Genomic DNA, 24,378 nt, shown 5'->3' on the forward strand with positions numbered 1-24,378 from the left:
TTAATAAGTAAAGTCAAAACTTAAGCGAAAAGTAGGAATCGACCTATTCACCCTTTTTAGGTCCTATCTCAAGATCCTAATTGTTGCGTTCTTGTTTGTGACTGGTTACACTTTCAGTTAAGATCTCTTCAGTTAGACTCACTCCTTAGCTAATCTGATATAACCTAAATCACAAAGTTTTCTTGCCAAAAATTAAAGTAAATGAGGGTTTTGTGCAATTTGCCCTATATCTAACATGAAAACCAAAGAACTTGGCTTCAAGAAATTCTCAAATACGTCACCGGCACCCAAGCTCCATCGATAAGGAACCAGCGGCACACCGATGTCGATGGCGAAGCATTAGGTGATCATTTTGTTTTTTGGTTTTTTTTTTTTTTTTTTTTTTTTTTTTTTTTTTTTGTTTACAGAGGAGGTATCCCCACACCTTACAGGTGAGCTAATCCACCTCAGGGCATTCGCAACATCTCATAAGCCAAGTGCATTAGGCAACACCGGACAAGTCGATGGCTCAATCTGACTACAACTCATGCCGTGTAACCCTACGAAAATTGTTTACCTAGAGACTCGAACCTGAGGCACCAAGGCCAGTTGTCACATGTTAGGCCAATACCGTGGGACAACACATGGAGCAATACGATCAAACGTATAAAAGCCGAATCAATCTTAACCAGGTGGTTGCAGATTTCCACATGCTTGGATATTCATAGAACCTCAATATTTGTTAGTTGATTGAATCAAAACCTACAAAATTAGAGGGAATTAGGGTTTAGAAGGAGCAAAATAGATTAAATTTATCAATTGGGTTTGAGTGGCACATAAGAACTCCAAAATTCAGGATTATTTTGAAATAAAAACCAACGAATTATTGTATCGGATAGAAGAAAATTAGGATCATCAGCATAAAATTTTGACTAATGATACTCTGTCCGATCAAATTGGCCTACTCATAATCCGAACCCTACGTGTAACTGTCACGTAATTATTTAAATCGTTGATATTTTATTTGTGCGCTAAAGATACCAAAAATAAATATGGAAAGAAGCTAAAGAGGTTTTGACGACTCCTCTCTATCTCTCTCCATTCCTCTTCTTCTTTGTTCTACTGCTTCCTTGATTATTTCTCTCTCTGACTCACGGTTCTCTCTTTTTCACTTTGCAAAACTACAATCAATATGCCTATTATTTAATCATTATGTCTATTATTTAATCAATGGCAAAAAGGCATAATGTTTAAAAGTTCAAGACTTTTGAAAATTAAAAATTAAGAAATCTTCTTAAAAACAAAGAACGAAATACTTTTGAAAATTAAAAGTTAAGAAATGTTCTTAAAAACGAAGAACGATATACTTTTAAACAAAACTACAATCAATATGCCTATTATAACTTCAATCTTATTAGGATTTGTTTTTTTCTTTTCAAGCAAACATATACGTTTATAAGTATTTTCCCCTTTGATTTTATGAATCAACTTAGACTTCTCAATGCTTTGTTTTTCCTTCAATTTTGCAAGTGAAAAAGAGAGAACTGTGAGTTAGAGACAGAAAAAGAGGAGTGGAGAAATTAATTAGAGAGATAAAGAGAAGTCGTCAAAACCTTTTCAACTCTTTCCATATTTATTTTTGGTATTTTTAGCGCGCAAATAAAATATCAACAATTTAAGTAAGTATGTGGCAATTACACGTAAGATTCGGACTAGGAGTAGGACAATTTAATTAGACTGAGTATCGTTACTCTAAAATTTTATACGGGATTCAATTATTGGGTTCCCTTACGGGTTTGGTATCGCTAGACCACTGCCCGTTGGTGTAGGGAATAGAGTTTTGCAAGTGATTTTAGGAAATTTGCCGATAGATTCAGCAAAGTGAAAGATGGATAATATGGAAGGGAAGATGAGGGAGACTGAAAAGAGAGAATTGTGTAAAAGAGTGAGAGAGGGTCATGCGATGTCGATAGGTACACGTGGTGAGTTGGTTTTTTCTCTGTTAACAATTGTTGTTCAATATATATATTTTCCCAAATCCTAAAGTGTTTTTTTTATTATTTTATTTTATTTTATTTTATTTATTTATCTTTTTTCCCAAATCCTAAAGTATTTTTATTTTTATTTTTCTAAAATCATTTCTTTTCTTTTTTGTTATTCTATATTGTAGCTCCTAAATTTTATGGGGTGTCTACATAAATATGTATGTTGTTTTAATTTTCCTTATTTTCAAATATTTTTACTATTATTAAATTATAATTTGATATTTAAAGAGAATATTTATTAAAAAAGGTTAAAGATGATATATCTATCTATATCTATAATATGTGAATTGAGTATTTCACATTTTATTAAATATATTTATTTAAATTATAGTATATTATTATTTATTATTTTTAATCGTAAAAGATATTATTTATATAATTTTTGAATTGCATGCATAATTTTTTGCTGGTATAATAAAACGAGCATACAAGAAATTATATACAGTATATATATATATATATATATATATATATATATATATATTACAGTATAATCCAGTTACATGGTCTTGCAAAAAAAAAAAAAGAAGAAGAAGCAAAGCATTCTCTCACAAACCCTCTCTTTGGGCTTTGTTTGGATGCATAGAAGAGAAAAAAAACGAAATGGTAGTATAAGTTATGAGATAAAATAAAATAAAATAAAATAAAGGATAATAATAATCTCTATTTATGAAATGATAGTATTTTTGTTTAGATGTAATATATGGAAAAAAATAAGAGAAATGATAACATACAAATTACTATCACGTCCTTTAAAATAGATGGGATATGAGTGGAATAATAATTTTTTTCTTTTAATTGTTGAGGGCAGTTTCGAAATTATTAAAATATTACTTAAACAGTATTCTTTCTCTCCATATCTTCTCATTTTTTGAGAGATAGAAAATGAGGGACAAGGAGGGATCCTATCTCTCTCCGTTCTTTCTTTTCTCTCATTTTAACCAACCCAAATACAATTTTTATTCGTTTACTTAACCGTGTCGGGTTAGGGTTGAGGGGTCAACTCGTATAACCCGTTTATGACCCATTTAACTCAACATGTTATAATCGTTAATATCACCTATGTAATATGTTACTTGTTTAAACCTAATTATTATGGATAGGTAAGTCATTTCTACATAAACCTTGTCTATGTCTTATGATTTTTTCTTTTTATTTTGAATATTTGGGTTAACTATGACAACATTTTTCTATTATTTAAAATTTGATTAAATATTAAATGTTTCGTTTTAATAAATAGGTCATTAAATGGGCTAACACGTTTACCTATTTAATAAATGGGTTGGATTAGTGTTGAGAATTCTCGACACGATTATTAAATGGGTTAGATTTACATATTTAGTATAATGCACTTACATCGACACTACGACACAAACATAACTCACGAACATGAATTACCACCCCGAGTATCTCTCCCAATCCTCTCTTTTCTTTGCACTTAACTTACTCAAACAGAATGGATCCGAATCTGCTCCGGTGCACCTCTCACTGGAGCAAGTCCATCGAGAATCCAAGAGCTGAAATCAAACCACCTCAGCCTTTTTTGCCACATCAGCGTATGACACATGATAACTCAGCACCCAGTCAACAACACAGTCAACAAAGTTACAGATGTATTCTTTTTTTACCACATGTACTAATACAGTAGCCAAATAAAAAGTACGATCTTTTTTTCCTGAATGATAAAAAGTACGATCTCCAACATATACTTATATATTGTATATATATACAAAAATATATATACAAATATTATACAGATCTTATATACAAAAATATTTTATTCCATTCCTTTTCAGTAACATTACTGAGGAGGCTCGATAGGACATGGGCCGGATATGACTTGCAAACGCGGCATTTAGTCCGTACAGGTGGGTCAGGCCCATAAAAAGGCACTACCATATGGGCCGAACGCTCATAAGCCCATCAAAGAGGACCGGGACTCATAGAGGAACGGGCCTAGATCCAGCAGTCCATCGACATTTGTAAATCTCTATAAATAGGAGGAGTAAGGTAAAGAAAAGGGGATCTTTTTGGTTGAGATATAGGAATTCTAGAGAGAGAGTGGGGGAAGGAATTTCTTGTATCTTCAATTGGCGCCGTCTGTGGGAATTGATCAATGAGGAATATCGCGTGGATTCAGACCAATTCGGTTGATCGAGACTCGATCTTTAGGAGTTGGATCCAGATCTGAGCGATTGTGACCTACTCTGGAGGAATTTCAGTTCCTGAAGCTTTGGCAGAAGTGGCTTCAGATCTACGCAACAACGAGTTGTTCGATTGTGGCAGGATCTGACGGATTTAGAATTCGGACAATTCAGATCTCGTCAACGGTGAGCATAATTCGGAGAATTCGAAACTAGATCTGAAAAATTCCCACTCACGAAGCTCGGATCTACTCGCGAACTTGAGATTAATGCCTTTACTCCGTTCAGGAATAATGATAGGTGAAAGCTCTAATCCGATGGAGGCTGTCCAGCAAACAAAGCTTGAGGAGTTGATGAACTTGATCGAAGCTCTCAAAAAAGAGAATGCAGAATTAAAAGCTGGAATGCAACATCAGCAAATACCTACGGTTTCGCATCCACTTCTGGTCGGTGAAGGAGGTGTTCAATCTAATATCGCGCGTCAAGGCGAGCAGGACGAGAACAATCAGTCAGCTCACCACCGTGATGAAAGGATGATAGACAATTTGCCGCCAAATGTTCGTCGAGTTGAGGATCACGAAGGATCGACTCACGTTGATCCGCGACATGAGCAGATTAGACAGAATGAAGCCATAACCTTCGATCCGCATCGGGAAAGGTTCGACCGAGAGGAAGTGATAGAGGTTGATCGCCGCCGAGTAGCGTCGCCTTGGCAAAGAGAGTTCATAGAGGAACGGTCGTTCGATCCGTCTTACCGGCCCTCCATGGCTACAATCACTCATCGCGGTTCGGAGGGCAGAACCGTAACTCACAGAGCTACCGCTGGACTCTAGAGAGAGAATGAAGCTCTCCGATCCGCAGCTTGGACGGTTGATTCACCATTCACCGACGAGATCCTGAATGCCCCGCATCCAAGGAAGTTTGCTATGCCAGTCTTTATTCTGTTTGACGGAACAACCGATCCGATCGATCATGTGTACCATATCCAGTTGAAAATGGCCCTGAATACGGAAAACGACTCTTTAATGTGCAAATGTTTCCCTACAAGCCTAGCTGGACCGGCGCTCAGCTGGTTCAAAAACTTGCCTAGGAGCTCCATTGGTAGCTTCAGAAACCTGTGCGATCGGTTCATAAGCCAGTACTATGGGAACAAGCGTCTGCCGAAGGACATATCGAGCCTATTCACAATGAGACAGCACAAAGATGAACGTCTCCAGGCTTTTCTCACCAGGTTTAATCTCACTAAGAGTATGGTGATCGAATGCCACCCTTCTACAGCAGTTCAAGCCTTCAAGTTAGCCATGACACGTGGAACTCCGTTTCACACCAGTCTGGCAGTGAATACGCCGACGACTATGGATGAACTCAATGAAAGAGCCGATGGCTTTGTGCGCCTAGAAGAAGAGGAGGCAGCCAATACTCGGACAGCGTCGCTCGTGTCGACCGAGGAAAAGTCCAAGGCAAAGATCAGGCAGAAGCAGGCTCAGCCGCAACGTCAGACCTCCTGGAAGGCAGAAAAAAGGTCCAGGGAGGAAGAGCTGATTACTCCGCTGAAGGTCACTCTGGCGAGGCTATATCAGGAGAACAAAGATAAGTTTCATCTACCACTGCCAATTAGGCAACCCCTCGAACAGAGGGATCAGACTAAACATTGTGCTTTCCATTCCGATTTCGGTCATCAGACTAACGAATGCAGGAATTTGAGGAGGCAAGTGGAGATGTTGATAGCTAGAAGGGAGTTCGCGAGTTATGTTCAAGGCTCGGCGATAGAGCAGAATCGACCGGTGGAACAAATAAAAATCAGTCATAAACAAAGCTCCCACAATTCACAACCAGTTCGTATAATCAATGCTATCCACGGTCGACCCGAGCCTAGCGAAGAGTCAGATGAGCTACTCCGAGCGCGCCTACGGCAGGCGCAGATGAAGAAAAGGGTCAGCAGTGTGAATACTCTACACCAGCAGATCCCGTCGATGCAGATAAAGTTCGACAGGACAGACCTGCAGCGTGTTCAACTCCCCCATGAAGACCCGTTGGTAGTCAGTTTGACAGTGGCGGACTGCTTGGTGCGCAGAGTTCTGATCGATCCCGGGAGCAGTGCGAATGTCATGCCGAGGGACACATTTGATCGGCTCGAGATTAAACCAGAGAGGCTCAAGCCCACTGGAAATCCCCTGTTAGGTGGCAAGAGGGTGGAGCCCGTCGGAATGGTGGAAGTAGAAGTTCAAGCTGCAGAATGGGCTCTTATGGAAACTTTTGTGGTTGTAGAAATTCACCCCTCGTATAATCTCCTGATGGGAAGAGGATGGATTCACAGAGTCCAAGGTGTACCCTCAACTCTGCATCAGGTCATGAGGTGCCTCGGACCCGATGGAGATAAAGTGATAGACATTCGGGGGGATCAGGTTGCAGCCAAAGAGTGTTATTCCGTCACACTAAAGTATGCTGGGAAAGGGAAGGCGTCCGTCCGACCGGCAAGCCCCAGATAGCAATTACAGGAACCTCCGCCCAAGCAGAACAGGGTGGAGGAGTCAGTTGACTTGACCGAAGAGCCCCTTCTGGATGTGCAGATCGATCAGTCCAGGCCAGAACGAACTACCAGAGTAGGAATAAGACTGACCAGAGAAGAGCAGCAAGAGCTAGTGGACTTCTTGTCCCACAATGCCGACGTATTTGCATGGAGTCACCTAGACATGCCTGGAATTAATCCCTCTGTATCCTGTCATTCCCTGAATGTCAATCCCAATTTCAAACCAGTGAAACAGAAGCAACGAAGATTTGCTCCAGAACGCAATCAAATCATAGCGGAAGAAGTTGATAGGCTGCTTGATGCGGGATTTATCAGAGAAGTACACTACCCTGATTGGTTGTCCAACGTCGTTGTCGTGCAGAAGAAGAATGGGAAATGGCGAGTATGCATTGATTTCACCAATTTGAACAAAGCCTGTCCGAAGGACAGCTTCCCGCTGCCTAAGATTGATCAAATGGTGGATGCCACCACCGGGTATGAGCGTTTAACCTTTCTGAACGCTTATTCAGGTTATAATCAGATCCCTATGGACCCCGCAGATGAAGAAAAAACTTCTTTTGTAACCAAGCGAGGAACATACTGCTACAAAGTTATGCCTTTCGGACTAAAGAATGCGGGAGCAACTTATCAAAGACTTGTTAGCAAAATTTTCAAGAATCAAATAGGAAAGATTGTGGAAGCCTATATTGATGATATGGTGGTAAAGAGTAGGAAGAAGGATGATCATCTGAAACATCTGCAAGATGTATTTGATGTACTGAAGCGATATGGGATGAGGCTCAATCCAACCAAGTGCTCGTTTGGTGTGAGTTCCGGTCAGTTTTTGGGACACGTGGTCAACCGCAGAGGCATCGAAGTTAGCCCCGCTCAAACAGAGGCTTTGATTAAGAATGCCGAGCCAAAGACGATTAGAGAGGTGCAAGCCCTCACAGGACGAATAGCTGCATTAAGTCGATTCATTTCAAAATTGTCAGATCGCTGCAAGCCGTTCTTTGACACGATTCGAAATCATGGAAGACAGGTCTGGGGGGATGAGCAATGACAAGCATTGACCCATTTGAAGGAATATATGCAGAATCCACCAGTCCTGTCAGCCCCGGATCCAGAAGAAAAGTTATTTCTATATCTTGGAGTATCTGGTGTCGCGACAAGTGCCGTTCTGATTCGTTGCAAGGAAGGGGTGCAACACCCGGTATTTTATGTAAGCAAAATAATGACAGAGGCAGAACAAAGATACTCAAAGGCCGAACGGGTGATACTTGCACTTGTAAATGCAAAAAGAAAGTTGAGGCATTATTTCGAATCCCACCCTATAGCTGTTCTAACAACTTTTCCAATTAGAACGCTTATGCACAAGCCAGAGCTCTCGGGCAGAATGACAAAGTGGGCCATAAAGTTAAGTTCATTTGACATAACGTATGAGCCAAGAACAGCTGTCAAAGGGCAAGCAGTAGCCGATCTCCTGCTAGAATGTGATTTCGAGGATACGGAAGAAGACCTTAGATGCGGCTCTTGGAAACTTTTTGTGGATGGCTCCTCTAACCAGATGGGGGCTGGAATTGGGGTCAAACTGTAAACCCCAGAGGGTACTTTTTTGAGTCAAGCACTCAGACTTGAGTTCTAAGCCACCAATAATGAAGCGGAATACGAGGCGTTGCTGAATGGGTTAAAGTTGGCCAGAGAGCTACAGGTCAAAAGTTTGACTGTTTATAGTGACTCGCAGTTGATTGTTCGGCAGGTAAATGGTGAGTACGCGATCAAGGATGACACGATGAGGGCATATCGTTCTGCCGTTCTGCATAAAGCCAAGGACTTTGCAAAGATTGAATTCATACAGTTACCGAGGGAACAGAATGCAGATGCGGACCGGTTAGCATGTAGTGCTTCGAGTTCCGGTGAAACATTGGCGAGGGTGATTCCAGTAGGAATATTGACCCAGCCATCTATTTTCGAAGAACCCTTGGACTCTGACCCTTGGCAAGTCAACGTCATACCGTATGAACCGAGTTGGATTGACCCCATCATTACTTATATTCGAGATGGCGTTTTGCCTATGCAAAGGGATGAAGCTAGGAAACTCAAAAAGAATGCTGCAAAGTACGCCATCGTGCATAACCAGCTGTACAGAAGATCCTACTCTGGCCCATACTTGAAGTGTGTCACCCCCGCGGAGTCGCAGCAGGTATTGCGAGCTATTTATGAGGGTGTGTGTGGCAATCATTCTGGGGGAAGATCGTTAGCGCATAAAGCAATGACACAAGGGTATTTCTGGCCAAACATGTCAAGAGATGCGGAGGAGTTCTCTCGAAGGTGCGATAAATGCCAACGATATGGACCATTGATCCACCAACCACCTGAGGAATTGCACGTAATGGCCTCGCCATGGCCTTTCGCGCAATGGGGGATGGATGTGGTCGGTCCTCTGCCAACTGCAAGAGCTCAGAGCAAGTATGTGTTACTGGCCACGGATTACTTCACTAAGTGGGTGAAAGCAGAACCATATCCTAGCGTGACTCAGACTCATGTGAGACGATTTATTTGGAACAATATTATCTGCCGTTTCGGCGTTCCAAGATCAATAGTCATGGATAATGGCACGAACCTCGACAGCAGACAAGTAAAAGAGCTGCTGGAGGAGTATGGAATCAACCAGAAGTTGGCTGCAGTAAGTCATCCTCAGGCCAACGGACAAGCAGAAATCACAAACAGAACCATTTTCGCCTGCATTAAGAAGAAGCTGGAAGACCATAAAGGGAAGTGGTTGGATGAGCTCCCGAACGTCCTATGGGCTTACAGAACCACCCCAAGGCGGCTGACTGGGGAGAGCCCGTTTGCAATGGCATATGGTACCGAGGCAGTTATACCGGTTGAGCACTTGGTCCCCACTATCAGAAGCTTAGCATGGAGTCGAGATCAGAACGACAAGATGTTAAGATTGAACCTCGATATGATAGACGAAAGGAGGGACGTTGCAGCTATAAGGTTAGCATCATATCAGCAAGTATTGGCTAATAGTCACAACAAAAGAGTGAAACACAGGGATTTTGCCCCTGGCGATCTGGTTCTGAAAAGAAAGGTGGGGATAGTCAAAAAAATGATGCCACACTGGGAAGGTCCATACAGAATTGCAGAAGTCATAGGCAAGGGAGCATATACGTTGGAAACCATGGCGGGAAGGTTGGTCAGCAAGCCCTGGAATGCCACGTCTCTGAAGAGGTACTACCAATAAAAGCTAAGTTTCGGCTTTAATTGGATGTTGTTTGTTGTCAATCAAGTACGTATGAATGTGCAAATTACTGAAGTTTACAAAAATAACTTTCCTCTTCAATGGGTTGCTAAAAATAAAAAATAATAAAATAATAAAAGAATTTTTTTTAAAAGCCAAGTGGCAAGTGGCATTCTAGCCGAGCGCCAGACACTTAAGTAAGATAAGTGGCAGCTGGCACCATAAGCCGAACGCCAGACACTTGCTAAAAATTTAAAGCCAAGTGGCAAGTGGCATTCTAGCCGAGCGCCAGGCACTTAAGCAAGATAAGTGGCAGCTGGCACCATAAGCCGAACGCCAGACACTTGCTAAAAATTTAAAGCCAAGTGGCAAGTGGCATTCTAGCCGAGCGCCAGGCACTTAAGCAAGACAAGTGGCAGCTGGCACCAAAAGCCGAATGCCAGACACTTGCTAAAAATTTTAAGCCAAATGGCAAGTGGCATTCTAGCCGAGCGCTAGGCACTTAAGAAAGATAAGTGGCAGCTGGCACCATAAGCCGAACGCCAGACACTTGCTAAAAATTTAAAGCCAAGTGGCAAGTGGCATTCTAGCCGAGCGCCAGGCACTTAAGCAAGATAAGTGGCAGCTGGCACCACAAGCCGAACGCCAGACACTTGCTAAAAATTTAAAGCCAAGTGGCAAGTGGCATTCTAACCGAGCGCCAGGCACTTAAGCAAGACAAGTGGCAGCTGGCACCATAAGCCGAACGCCAGACACTTGATATAAAATGAAAAGCCAAGTGGCAAGTGGCATTCTAGCCGAGCGCCAGGCACTTGAGCAAGAAGAGTGACAGCTGGCACCGTAAGCCGAACGCCAAGCACTTGCCATAAACAAGCACACGACAAAGTTAATATAAAAGAAAAAAGAGAAAAGGTATATATGTATTGAGAATAGGTTGAACAGAGCACAACACAAAGGAAAAAGGGAAAAAGAGTTCTGTCATTTCATTCATAATAAGCATTGAGTTTACAAAAAATGAGATATTCAAGTCACATTGTTACAAAAAAGTATGGAATCGAAGAGTCCGGAGGAGTCCTAGCTAGCTGCCTCAGTACCGACAGCATCCTGGTTGTGCCGACCCGCCTCCTCGGTCCCATCAGCTGTCTCACCCTCACGAGGTGGGGAATCAAGATGAATAACAGAATCATTCTGCTGGGGGTCAACGTCAGCAGTGGCTATGGGAGGTACCACAGTTGACGATTGAGGAGCGGTTAGAGGCAGAGCGGTAGGAGGAGCTGTAATGATCCTTGAGGAAGCAATGTCCTGGCACTCATCAAATATGCGCTCCGCTTCGGTGGGTTCTGGGTCAACATAGACCCCCAGAGGGTCGATCCCTAAATCCTTGTTGACCTCATCTGGAGTGGAGCTGGTCTGTCCCTCATCCGGAACTCGGTCGGAGAAACCTTCTCGGAATCCTTGAGCATATCTAAGAGCGCTGGCCCTTGAGAACCGAGCATGAAGAGCCAGCATCCCACCGTTCACTCTGCTGATTGTATCAATCAGAGCAGTACGCTCGTCCAGAGCTCTTTTCTCAAAAGCCATCCGAGCAGACTGTTCATCAGCCAGAAGGCGCTGGAGCTCTGCCTTTTCATCTCTGATTGAATCACGCTCAGTCTGCCAGACGCTCTTTTTAAGCTGGAGGGCATCCTTCTCATCCTGAAGAGAGTCGTTCTCCTTCTTCAACACATCTCTTTCTTGTTCAGTTTTTTCAAGCCGAGCCAGTACCTTGGTATTCTTGCTGGCGAGAAGGTCGTTTTCTTTATTGGCTACCTCCAGGCTATCAGAAAACTTACGAGCCCTGGCGTTCCCCATCTCTACCTGCTTCTGCATAGCCATCATTCCGAACAAAGTCTGCATAGATGTACATTAATAACGGTTAAACCAATAGTCTAGTTGGGCGAAGGCAAGACCAAATAATATGAGAGAATTCATGAGTTGGAAAATAAAAGTCACCTCCATGGCAGATTGGGGAAAGCGGCTGAACACATCCTTCTGGGATAGGCCTTTCGCCGCCTCAAGGTCTTTCGGAGTCCACATGCTCCTATAGTACGCCATGGCGGTCTGGCTATCCTTCAGCATGGTCTCATTCGGTTTCACGAACGTCCCATCCGTTCGGGTGTACCGAGGGGCCCATGGTGGTAAAGTGGGAAGAGAAGGGGAGCCTGAAGCAGAAGCAGAGGCACCAGCTGCAATAGGCCCGGAGGGGGCAGGAGCTCTGACCGGGCGATGCAAGAAAGCACCCGGCCCGGAGACCCGGGTCCTTCTTATGAGAGGTTCCTCCTCAGGATCGACTCCACTATTAGGATGAGGCCTTTTGCCTCGTTCTTTGTCCCGAGCGCCCCCCGCGGCAGCAGGGGCTGTGGTAATTTGGGGAGACGCGCTCGAGTTGGCAGCAGGGGTGCTGACAACAGAGTCAATAGCCACCGTGCTAGGGATAGTGTCAGAGATGGTGGCTGAGGAAGAGGCTGATGCAGGAGAGGAGGTTGCCCCAGCAGCAGAAGTGGCTGGGGGAGTATTTTTCTTCCTGCCAAAAGAAGGAATCTGAAGCCTGCTCATGTTGTAGCTGAGGGATGAGAGCGCTAGGAGGTTGTCTGAAGTGAGGAGGTCTGAGCAGGAAGGAATATCGTTCAGAACGTATTTCTTCAAGTAATTACTCCTATCCCTGCAAACACTATAGCTCAAGTCATCACAAGGTATTCCTAAGGAGCGGCATAAGAAAGTACAAAAGCGGGGAACGCATGTTTCGCAGGGGCAATCATGTTTATGAGATTTGAATTTCTTATATGAGGAAACAGAACAGACGCCAAAGGCGCTCGGGATTGGGTAACCCTCTGCAGCCGGCGAAGACCAAGCCCCACTAATGCCCACGATGTTATCCCTCCAACCCTTTTCAGATTTGATTGTGTCCGTACATATGGACATCTTCTCGAACGGGTAGAGGTGGTAGAAGGGCTCGTTAGTTCGGATCTTACTGACCTTATAACACAGAAGAAGATCTATGAGGTCAAGGTCCAGACTTCTGTCACGAATCAACAAGAGCATAACGGATATGATTCTAAAGAAATTGGGGTTTACCTGCAGGGGGGATATCCCCAGTCTATTGAAGACATAACTAAAGAAGGGGTGCAGAGGGAACCTAACGACATTCAGTTGAAGGTTTGTAAATAAAACTTCGTCGGGCAGGAGGCCGGCACCGGTCATAATATTAACATCCTTAGGGCAAACCCTAACTTCGATGTTGTCAGGAAGTCTAAGTCTCATACGAAGAACATCTAGATCTACAACCATGGTGGAAGTGTTTGAAGGATCTAAAAGGGGTAAAAAAAAGCCTGCCGAAAGTAAAAAGGAACAAAACTAACCTCTGAGGTAGAAAGCAACAAAGAGCACTGCAAGACCGCTGGAAGAACGACTCTTGAAGGATTTCACCGGAAAAAGCTTAGCGCTGTTCTAAAAAGAGAGAGATTTGACTGATGATGAAGACGGTAAAAAGGCATGGAGTGGTATTCTAGAGCCTTATAAAGGCGAGGGGGACCCGAGGGCCGAAGCGTCGGGAAGGTGAGAAATTCATCGAGCCCCGGAACATTGATTCTGGATCTGACCGTTCGTTCCCCCATGTGGGTTTCTCGAGCCGTCAACGTCATGATGAGACGCCTTCAATAATTACCCCCTTATTAAACAAGGGGTAATTATGGGGGCAGTTGAGGAGGCCCGATAGGACATGGGCCGGATATGACTTGCAAACGCGGCATTTAGTCCGTACAGGTGGGTCAGGCCCATAAAAAGGCACTACCATATGGGCCGAACGCGCATAAGCCCATCAAAGAGGACCGGGACTCATGGAGGAACGGGCCTAGATCCAGCAGTCCATCGACATTTGTAAATCTCTATAAATAGGAGGAGTAAGGTAAAGAAAAGGGGATCTTTTTGGTTGAGATATAGGAATTCTAGAGAGAGAGTGGGGGAAGGAATTTCTTGTATCTTCAATTACAAATCTCAAAACAACATACACTTATACAAAAATATATATACAAATCTTAAATACAAAATTATATCATAGTTTAGTATTCAAATATATGTATAACAATATATTATATACAAAAAAAATTTATTCCATTCCTTTTCAGAAAAATTGCAAATCTCCATACAACATACAATTATACATTATATATATATATACAAATTACAGTTCAGTATCCAAATATATGTATAACAATATATTATATACAAAAATATTTTATTCCATTCCTTTTCAGTAAAATTACAAATCTTAAATATCGATTATGTATCAGTACAATTCAATATCCAAATATAAATTTATTTGAGATTTTAGGGTTTTGAAATAATTGACTAATTATATAGATTTTAGAGTTGTGAAAGTTAATTTTTTTTAACATGTTAGGAAAATATGTTGATGCTATATACAATTCATACGTGATACATGTTTTAAAAAGTTGTGAGAATAATAATTTGATCTCTCCAACTTTTGTATTGTATGCTGTTACAAAAAGTAAGTGATGGAATATGCAAATCTTCCTACATATATGTTGAAAGTATTTGTGATTCTTATTATTAATTTAGGAATTGTGAAATTGAATTGTGGAAGTTAATTTTTTTTAACGTGTTAGGAAAATATGTTGATGCTAGATGCAATTTATACATGATACATGTTTTAAAAAGTTGTAAGCATAATAATTTGACGCGCAAGTTAATTTTTTTTTTAACATGTTAGGAAAATATGTTGATCCTATATACAATTCATACATGATACACGTTAAAAAAAAGTTGTGATAATAATAATTTGATCTCTCCAACTTTTGTATTGTATGTTGTTACAAAAAATAGGTGATGTAATATGCAAATCTTCTTACATATATATTGAAAGTATTTGTGATTCTTATTATTAATTTAGTAATTGTGAAATTGAGTCGTGGAAGTTAATTTTTTTTAACGTGTTAGGAAAATATGTTGATGCAATATTCAATTCATACATGATACATGTTTTGATAAGTTGTGAGCATAATAAATTGATCTGTATGTTGTTACAAAAAGTAGGTGATGAACCCTGCCTTCAAATTTTTTGATTGCCAATAATCACTATTGGATTGCCGCCATATACGATAAACTTTGATATATCATTATGAATAAAGTTACAAGAAATTCAAAATAATAACTTAATACCTATAATGATCGGAGCTTCAGCTTCGGACTGTCAGAAATATTTTGGGGGATCCTTTTCGAAAATTTTAGCTTATCGCTGGAATATATGGTGATTTTTCTGACTAGATGTCATTTTGTTTGTTATGCCTCTTCGACCTTCACCAAGTGAGTTTTTTACACATAAACATAAATAACAGAGTTTTGGGTAAAGTTTTTTCATTGGATTTCAAATTTCAGAGAGAGATTTCCTATTTGATATTTCAGACATAGTATATATAGCAAACTTTTGGGGCATGTCAACTTTCCTTTTGGGGAGAAATTTAAAATTTAAAATTGAAATTCAAATACGATTTTGGAAAAATGCAATAATACGGTGCATAAAGAAGATGTATAAATTACGCCGGACTGGATGATCGGAGCTTCAGCTTTTCACCGGAATGGATGATCGGAGCTTCAACTTCTCACCGGAATGGATTATCGCAGCTTCAACTTCTCATCGGAAGGGGTGATAAGAACTTTAGCTTCTCGCCGAAATGTTTAGTGATTTTTCCGAACGGAGTTTCTGTACAAGAACCTTTTGTTCAAAAATCTTTATCTTTATGTGTCTAATATCTTGATTGCCTTCTTTCTAGTTTTCCTTTTCCCTTGGAATTCAGTTTGGATGTTTGAGAAGAGAGTTCTCGTTTGAACTTTACAGAGCCATTTTTCAGAATCTGTATATATATATCAGTATCAGTTTTAGGGGCAACTTTAATTTTGATTTTGGGGGAATTTGAAATTGAAAATTAAATACCGTATTATGTATAGAAAAGGTAGGAATGGTATATGAAAAACTACACTAACTACCCTTTTTATCCGCCCCATTTGCCACATCAGTCGAGTGGCCCACCACTGCACACTTTTGAGTGAGAAGCGAATGGAGTGAATTTCTTTCCAAACGGAATTGACCCGCCCCCATTTGCCACATCAGTCGAGTGGCCCACCACTGCACACTTTTGAGTGAGAAGCGAAAGGAGTGGATTTCTTTCCAAACAGAATTGACCCGAACCTTTTCTTTTCATTTCTTTTCATTTCAACCCACACGTCGAAACGGACACCCTTATAGCGACTAAACTTCGGGAGCAAGCCATTTTGTTGCCGCACCCAACTCTGGTGCGTATAGATTTCCAAGTGCCTCTCTCCAACCATCCATATCGATCTCTTCGTCGCAGACTTTTCTCTCAAGGCGTATCGATTGCAATCGCAAATGGTAAGTTAAACGTTAATTCCATTTTAGTAGACTGTGTAATTGCAAGTTAATAAATGTTCCATAAATTTGATGATTTTAAACTTGATTGGTGTATTTACTGTTGCACGAATTTTAGGGTTAGTTTAGTTAAGAAACCTTTATCGATAGATTTCTTGCAAATAAATCGCAAATGGTAAGTTAAATGTTAACTCCAGATTTCAGTACTTCTACTGTTTAATTGGACGTTAATAAATATTCGTTTAATTGGACGTTAATAAATATTCTATGAATTTGATGCTTTTAAAACTTCATTCGTGTATTATAAATTGTTTATCGATAGATTTCTTGCAAATAAATCGCAAATGGTAAGTTAAATGTTAACTCCAGATTTCAGTACTTCTACTGCTTAATTGCACGTTAATAAATATTAGTTTAATTGGACGTTATAAATATTCTATGAATTTGATGCTTTTAAAACTTCATTCGTGTATTATAAATTGTTTGAATCAATTTTAGGGTTTGTAGAGTTAAGAAACACTTATAATTGGTATGTTGTTTTTTTTTTTTTTATAATTGATTATTTGATTGCAGAATCTGGTATTTCAACTGCCAAATAGGGCCAAAGTGGTTCTTCCTGTTGGTTCTGAGAGCATTGATAGTATTAAGAGGGTGTTAACAAAAAAACAGGCAATACCTTTTGAGTCACAAGTACTCATCTACAATGGATTTCGTCTCGAAGGCCAACGAGATTTTGCGTCCTATGGACTTGTGGAGGAAGGATTTTGCGTCCTGGTTGATGTTGTTGATATGCGATTCAACGAGGTAGTTTTACTGGACTAGTTTTTGTTTGTTTGTTTGTTTGTTTGTTTCTATACATAATGTATGTGTGTTTATATATTTTATATGTTTTTATAGTGCATTGCCGTTGTAGTAGAAATTTCTAGACAGGGTCCTGTGTATATCCCAATACGCGATGAGTCTGTGTTGGATCTAAAGAAGAGGATTGAAGAACTATCTGTCGCACCTCTGTCGAGTTCCTCTCAGGTCCTATTTTTGAATGATATTCAGCTGAAAGATGATCAAAAGCTTTCGTCTTATAGAATTACCCATGGGTCCGTCATTGAAGTGTATGACTTAGAATTACTGGCAGATCCTTTTGAACCATTGTCTACAGGCAGTGATGGGCTTTCAACACAATTAGGTATAGTACCCGCAGCTGAATCAGCCCCTTCGACGGATCATGAGGTAAGTGGACTACAATAAACTGAATAAAGTATATTTATTTGTAGGTTTTTTTTTTCCCTATATATAATGTATGTATCTATATTTTTACAGAGAGTGAGAGTGACAATATTAATCCGGGGGGAGGTTTCTCCACTTAGACTCGTAATAGGCTGCAATGAGAGCGTTTTTGAATTGAAGAAGAAGATCGAACGGTCCTGTAGTTCACATATGCCCAGTTGTTCGCAAGTTTTATTATTCGAAGGTGTTGTGTTGAATGATGGAAGTACTATTTCTTCTTATAGAATAAGCGAAGATTCGTACATTCGCGCCTCTAATTCGGCAGTCCCTCCGAGCAGTGCTGGACAAATATCAGCAGCACAACATTCAGTATTCGGCTCTGCTGAATCAACTCAATCTGCAAACAGATTAGACGCGTTCCTCCAAAGCAACGAGCAATCAATAAAGCATATTGAGACCATGGGGGTTAGAATATATCGGTTCAGAGAACGTGATGGAGCTCGAACTGAGTTTTCATGGGACAATATGGGCGGATATGCTGACCTAAAACGGTGTTCCTTTTATCTTTATCTTTATGATTTCCTAGTTTTTTTTTTTTTTTTTTTTCTTTGATTAAACTGTCTCTTTGCTTTTATCTTTTATCTTTATAGAATAGTATATACATGATTTTACATAGACATTCACACTCATCTTTGCATATATATACACGCACACGATTAAGAACATTTATATACTTTTGCACAACATAGCATGTTTATTTATTCACATGCACAATTTACACACGCGCACACACACATACATATACCTACACGAGTAATATAATAATGATTTTGGGGCACATAGATTGAGTTGGCACAAGCCTTGAAAAGTATTTTTGGCTAAAAATGCCGTAGCTTGAAAAGAGAGGGAGAGAGAGAGAGTTGACTTACAAGAGATTTGACTTGAGATGTATCAGGACTAACTAAGGTAAACCTAACTGAAATTGCAAGTGTTGCAAACCTATGGCTACTTGGATGCTTTGAATATGGCCTAAAGGATACATGAGATGATGTGAATAGGTCTAGCTAAGGTAGACTTAGTTGTCATGCTAAGGATGTGTATGTCTAAACACTAAGGGCTTAAAGCTAAGTTTGAGAAATGTACCCGGGTTCCTAGAGGAACTAGGGTTTCAACTTGAATGACTTAACTTATCTGAAAATATGGTTTTCTAATTTGATTGGCATAGCTTATATAGAAACCAGCCTACTTTGGAATATATTCTTCTGTTATTATTATCGTTCTTGTAGTTATGCACTACTTATGCCTATTTTTGATTCTTTATCGTGTAGAGAAATAGAATTTATAATGTTGACTCTGCAAAGTCACGAGGTGTATGATGCTATTTCTCGTGAGACCAGGAATAAATTTGAAAGAAACCGACCACTAGCAGTCCTTTTTGAAGGGCCACCGGGTATGCTTCTCTCCACAATAACTTGAACAACCACTATTTTTTGTCATTCATGTCCTGAATACTAATTTCAACTCACATATTTAATTTCAGGTACTGGGAAGAGTTTGTGTTCTTCCATGATAGCCAATCAAGCGGTTAGTTGTTGCCATAAATTTCCACCTACGTAGTGATATTTTAACCTTTCTACCTCCCACCATGTCATCGTCTCATGGATGCAGAATGGTCATGTATTGGTGCTTAATGATTAAATTGTTTACTTGAAATTTGTGTTCTATTTTCCTGATATAGATCAAATGCATAATTCTGAAATGTAACATTTCAGTGGATATATAAATTGAATGTTCTAATATGCCATGGCAGGTTGTGCCAGTGCTCGAAGTACCGAGAGGCATTCTCATGCCAAGCTTTAATGATCACAGTACTCACTTGTTACGGGAAGTGTTTTCACTTGCCAATGAGCATCCCAATGGTGCCATCATTCTCCTAGATGGGGTAATTGATTAAACTAAGGCCTATGGTTTCCTTATAATTTATGCTGGTTATGTTTCTTAAAATGTAATTTTCCATGTTCTTTTGTTATTACAGTTTGATGCCTATACTGTCGCTCGTGATAGTGAAACACGTGAAGCTACAATAATAATTGCATCAGAGTTATCAAGACTGGTTATTGAGACATCTTAATATTTTTTTTTTTTGTTTTTTTGTTTTTTTTTTCTGATATGCAGATAATTTTTGTACTATCATTTTTGGAGTTTTCTGGATACCTAATAGATATATTTTCTTTTAACTTGAGTTGTTTTGTTTTCTGCTGTAGATTAAAAGTATCGAGCAGGATAAAAAAGTGGTGGTTATTGCGGCCACCAATAGAAAACAAGATATCGTTCCTGATATTTTAATGTATTTAAGTGTCGTTTCTTCTTCATACAGTGATTATTCCCTGAAGTAAAGATTGTTTTTAACTTTTTTTATATGATTCTGCAGTCTGTTTGATAGGTGCATTTCATTTAAGCTACCTGATAATCAAAGCCGCCAGGAAATAGTAGCTTTATTTGCGAAGCACTTAAAAGAAGCTGATTTAGTAAATTTTGCTGCAAATACTGAAGGGTAAGTTTGACCCAACATCACTGATTCAAAATTTTTGCCTCTTTTCTTTGTTTTTCTTTTCCCTTTTGCCTCTTTTCTTTGTTTTTCTTTTCCCTTTGAAATATGTCTTGTCTGTTTTTACTCTAACGTTGGAATTTACCGAAATCAGCATGTCTGGACGCGAAATTAAAGATCTGTGTCGGGAAATAGACATGGATTGGGCAACAAAGGTACTAAACCCCTATTTAGCTCTTACTATACTTTTAAAAGAACTAACTCTTGTTATTTTGTTTGTGAATGAATGCTTATAGATCATTCAACACCAAGGACCAGTGGTTGGGTCTCTTCCGCCTCTCCGAGAGTACCTTCAGGCGATCAGACAAAGAAACCCCAATGGTATGATATTTTGGTATGGTCTTTTGACTACACTATTTAAAGTAGGAAGTTATATTGTATGTAGAAGACAGTAAAATGAAGGACGTGTCATGGTTGATAATGAAGGCGACTTTGTCTATAGGGAATATTAGACATTCTGAGAAAGAGGGAGGAAAGGGGGTTTACACGGTCAAGTTGGCACTAATAGGAACATGTGTGAGGTCACTTGGTTCTTCTGTATATGGATCCATCATAGCTGCAGAGGACAGGTGCCATATGTCTTTAGTTAGTGTTTATGTAGGCCACCAATGCAAGATCCTTAGTTCATCTGAATTGTCTTGTCTATGCTGAGATCCACAATTGAAAAGGCGCACATTGACAATCACCGAGCTTCATGAAGCTCCCTTTGTTCTGCTGTCAACTATGGTTATGATTTAAGTGCCACTATTGCATATTGTCATATAGTATGCTTGTGACCAAGAATTTTAAAGCCAATCTGAGTTGCCTCTTATCAACCTAAATTATAATCCTGTATCTTTTGCACTGTTCTTGTCAGGGTCAGCACTGAAATGGTCCATGTAACAGAGGGTCCCACTGAGTGATGTTCCCAGATTGCTAAAACAGTGTTTCCCACATTGTAAATGCTGACTATATATATATATATATATATATATATATATATTTATTGATAAGTAAAATTTTGCAAAAGATGACTGCACAACTGTAGCAGAGTTGTTGCTTCCCAAGTAGACAGGATGAAGGCATGTTGAGTTGAGCTGAGATATGACCATTTGGCTTACATGGTTGCTAAGAATTGTCATCAAGGAATCTGAATAACTCTGGGTGATTGGGGAAGAAACGCTTCAGGTAGGGTGGCAATATGTTACAATCTGCTAATAGGTGTCCCAGGTTTGCCATTCAGGTATGTGGGCTGATTTCAGCATTGGTTCTGGTCTTTGAATTATTGGGGCTTATAGATTGAAATGCTATCACTTAAAAGAAATAGTTTCTCATTCATAATACAATCAAATATTCACTGCATGCATTATCACTTTTAATTTACACAAGTAACACAACTACTGTACCCAGGGACATTAATTACCAAATACTATTTGGAAATGGGCCTAAATGATTTTCCTCTCCCCTCAATTGCACTATACAGTGTGTAATATTTTCCCTTCATGTGCCAAATACCCCTCCCTCATCCTCATATAAATACAAAGGAACTTGTAGGGCTGCAAATTAAGTGAACTAAGCCAAGCTTTGCATTGTTTGGAGTCTGCTCACCAAACTTGCAGGCTTTCTGAAGATTGGATTGTGTTTGGATCGTGGTTGTTAAAACTGCGACCCAACTCGTAGGATCGTACTAACTAGCAAGTTAGATGGTCAAGTTTGTACAACTGTCTTTACTTGGAAATGAGAGTTTGGAAGTGGTTCAAGTTTACTTGGAACTGAGAGTTTGGAAGTGGTTAAAGACTTCAAGTGGCTGTTGAGCTTAGACACTTGTTCTGATGATAAACAGAGAGGGGGATGATAGCTTTTTTAAACAACAAGATAATACTGATTTGATTCATTTTAAATAATTATCAATATCAAATTAGATTTCATTTTCTTTGTAAGGAATATTATGATGTTATTTATTCAATTTATCGTGGAGACATAAGTATATTTCAATCGTTGTCTAATGCTGCAATATAGTTTCTCTCGGAGAACTTCATTCTGCATCATGAATGAATTATAATTCTGTATCTTTTGCACTGTCCTTGTCAGGGTCTGAGTGCTGAGAGAAGACAGGTCAGCATGAATGGGCTTTTCCTAAATTTGAGTAATGAGCTGAAGCTGCACCAAGGAAAATTTTCAACTAGTTTCTAATATGGTAGCATTTTACTCCCTACTCCGAGATTATGCACTGCGGTTGTTTGGTAATGTTTACCTTCCTGGTAAAACTCTTTTGTCAGGCATGACAGTAATTCAGTGCTAGCATCAGAAATAATGATAATAACTTTTGTGGACCTCAGCTCAGTCGCATTTTTTTTCGAGTGATCCACAAATTTTATATGCTGATAATTAGCAGCTTTGAAACAGAAGGATTTGGTAGTAGAATTTGGTGTCAAGAGTTTGTATGAAAACATATAAAGGTAATGGAGGAATGTTGTCAAATTCTTTTACTTAGTTGTTAAACTTAGAAATAATAAGCATCAAATTATTTTACTTTTGGACCTTGAAATAACTTCCTTAGTTGCAGGGACTTAGAACCTTTGGAACCTTGCTTCGACATTTGCCATAAAAAAAACCCATACAATAGACAGCCCTTAATGGATCAGGTAAGTTGTCAAAGTTAGAACAGGAAAGGAAAAAGTATTTTTTCCTTAGGACAGGTCTTGATTCAGGGTAAAAGGAAAAAGCATGTTCCTATCGAGCTGGACCAGTCTTGATTGATGACTTGTTATTGTATGGACTTGGTGATATAGGATGCTTCAGGTGGTGCTAACAAAACATCAAGCACCACAGATAACCCCATGGCTTAAAGCACACAGATAGCATCATTGTTGTCAACTCCATTTACATGGAGAAATTGTTAGATGGTCCCAATCTGTGACACAACCAAATGTGTCAGCTTTATTAGCTTTTTGGTTGCGTGGCAACTTGTGATTGGCCGGGAATATTTCTCATTTACAAGAGAGATAACAAAAAAATTACGTAAATTATTATTATTATAAATTTTTAGGAGAATATGCTTGTGATTCGCATCTCTTATTTACTTTGTTAGTAATTGCTACTCTATTGTGCCTCTGGAATCGCTGGTGGTATTCTCCAAGTTCTTCCTAAATTGACATTCTGCTCAATTAAGCCTTTAGCAAATTACTATTGCTTGTGCCAACTTTGTCATGGCAAATGATTTGTATTGTATCCTAATTCATGCGGAAATATTGGCTTATACTCACTCAGTCACGAAGAACTGATTAATCGACCAGGGAAAAAAACAATTTTATTTTTGGGTAAGGAACCAGGAAATGCAATATTGTTCGTGCCTAGCCCACTTGTTTTGTCTTGTTATAGAACTAGAACATTGGATTATGTTTGTTTGTAATTCAGCAGAATGTTTCACGACCACATGGCCCTAATTTTTTGTATGGAGGTAGAGAAATGCTTTAAAACATACATATTTTTTTTGTGGCCTTGCTTGTATCATTATAGGATTCTGACAATATAATATATGATGCAAAGTTTGTTTCTGGAGCCTTTTTGGATGGAGTAATAAACTGTAATATTTTTTATACAAAGCTCTTTTTGCTTTAGAACTATATTGAAATTGTATTAAGGATAGTAGTATTATTAACAATGTCTGCTGCTTTCGTGGTTACTTCAACTGCCAATTTTCCATCTCTATTCTGTCACAAGTGTAGCCGTCTACTACATTTGCAGAAGTGACTAGCAGTTGAAGTAACCACGAATACTGCTATTGACAATGCCCTTAAGGGAATTTAAGTATTATTAACAACGTGTCCGTGTCACTTCTGCAAATGTAGTAGACGCGGGACACCACTTGTCAGTAGCAATTGTATCTCTGGCCGAGTTATCGAGCACCACTTCCACGTTCCGCTTGTAGTCCAAGTTGTACGTGTCCATAGTGGTCTTCCAAATAGTAAACAATATTTTACCTTACCAAAAACTTGAAGCCATCGTCGCTGGGATCCTTTCTTGTTTTAACCGTCGTCGTCGAAACATCCCTCGCCATGTTCGAAATTTTTGGTTATCACCTCTGCTTTGCGACAATCTTGAACACAAATGGTTCGTCGTCTTCCTGATTTTCAAAATCTCCAATCGCTTTGCTGACCTCTCGATTCCCGTATGGACACCGACGGCGAGTTCATCCTCA

At 39.7% G+C, this 24,378-nt stretch overlaps 1 protein-coding gene across 2 annotated transcripts; it reads left to right on the forward strand.

Moving 5' to 3' along the window:
• Window positions 1-16,202: 16,202 nt before the first annotated feature.
• On the forward strand, window positions 16,203-23,725 carry LOC132308518 (uncharacterized). 2 transcript variants are annotated; one of them, XM_059806627.1, is made up of 13 exons: window positions 16,203-16,369; window positions 16,940-17,170; window positions 17,264-17,593; window positions 17,684-18,141; window positions 18,919-19,040; window positions 19,131-19,174; window positions 19,401-19,532; window positions 19,626-19,703; window positions 19,855-19,937; window positions 20,022-20,144; window positions 20,293-20,353; window positions 20,435-20,519; window positions 22,269-23,725. In XM_059806627.1, exons 1-13 carry the CDS (start codon window positions 16,367-16,369, stop codon window positions 22,280-22,282), a joined length of 1,764 nt encoding a protein of 587 aa, XP_059662610.1. In that variant the 5' UTR covers window positions 16,203-16,366; the 3' UTR covers window positions 22,283-23,725. The 2 variants fall into 2 exon arrangements, with proteins under 2 accessions (XP_059662610.1, XP_059662601.1); XM_059806618.1 differs by having other exon boundaries at window positions 20,435-23,716.
• Window positions 23,726-24,378: the final 653 nt, after the last annotated feature.

The sequence above is a fragment of the Cornus florida genome, unplaced genomic scaffold (genome assembly GCF_030987335.1).
Source record: "Cornus florida cultivar Cherokee Brave unplaced genomic scaffold, ASM3098733v1 CherokeeBrave_3.0.0_Hap2_Chr01, whole genome shotgun sequence".
NCBI classification, from domain to species: Eukaryota; Viridiplantae; Streptophyta; class Magnoliopsida; order Cornales; family Cornaceae; genus Cornus; species Cornus florida.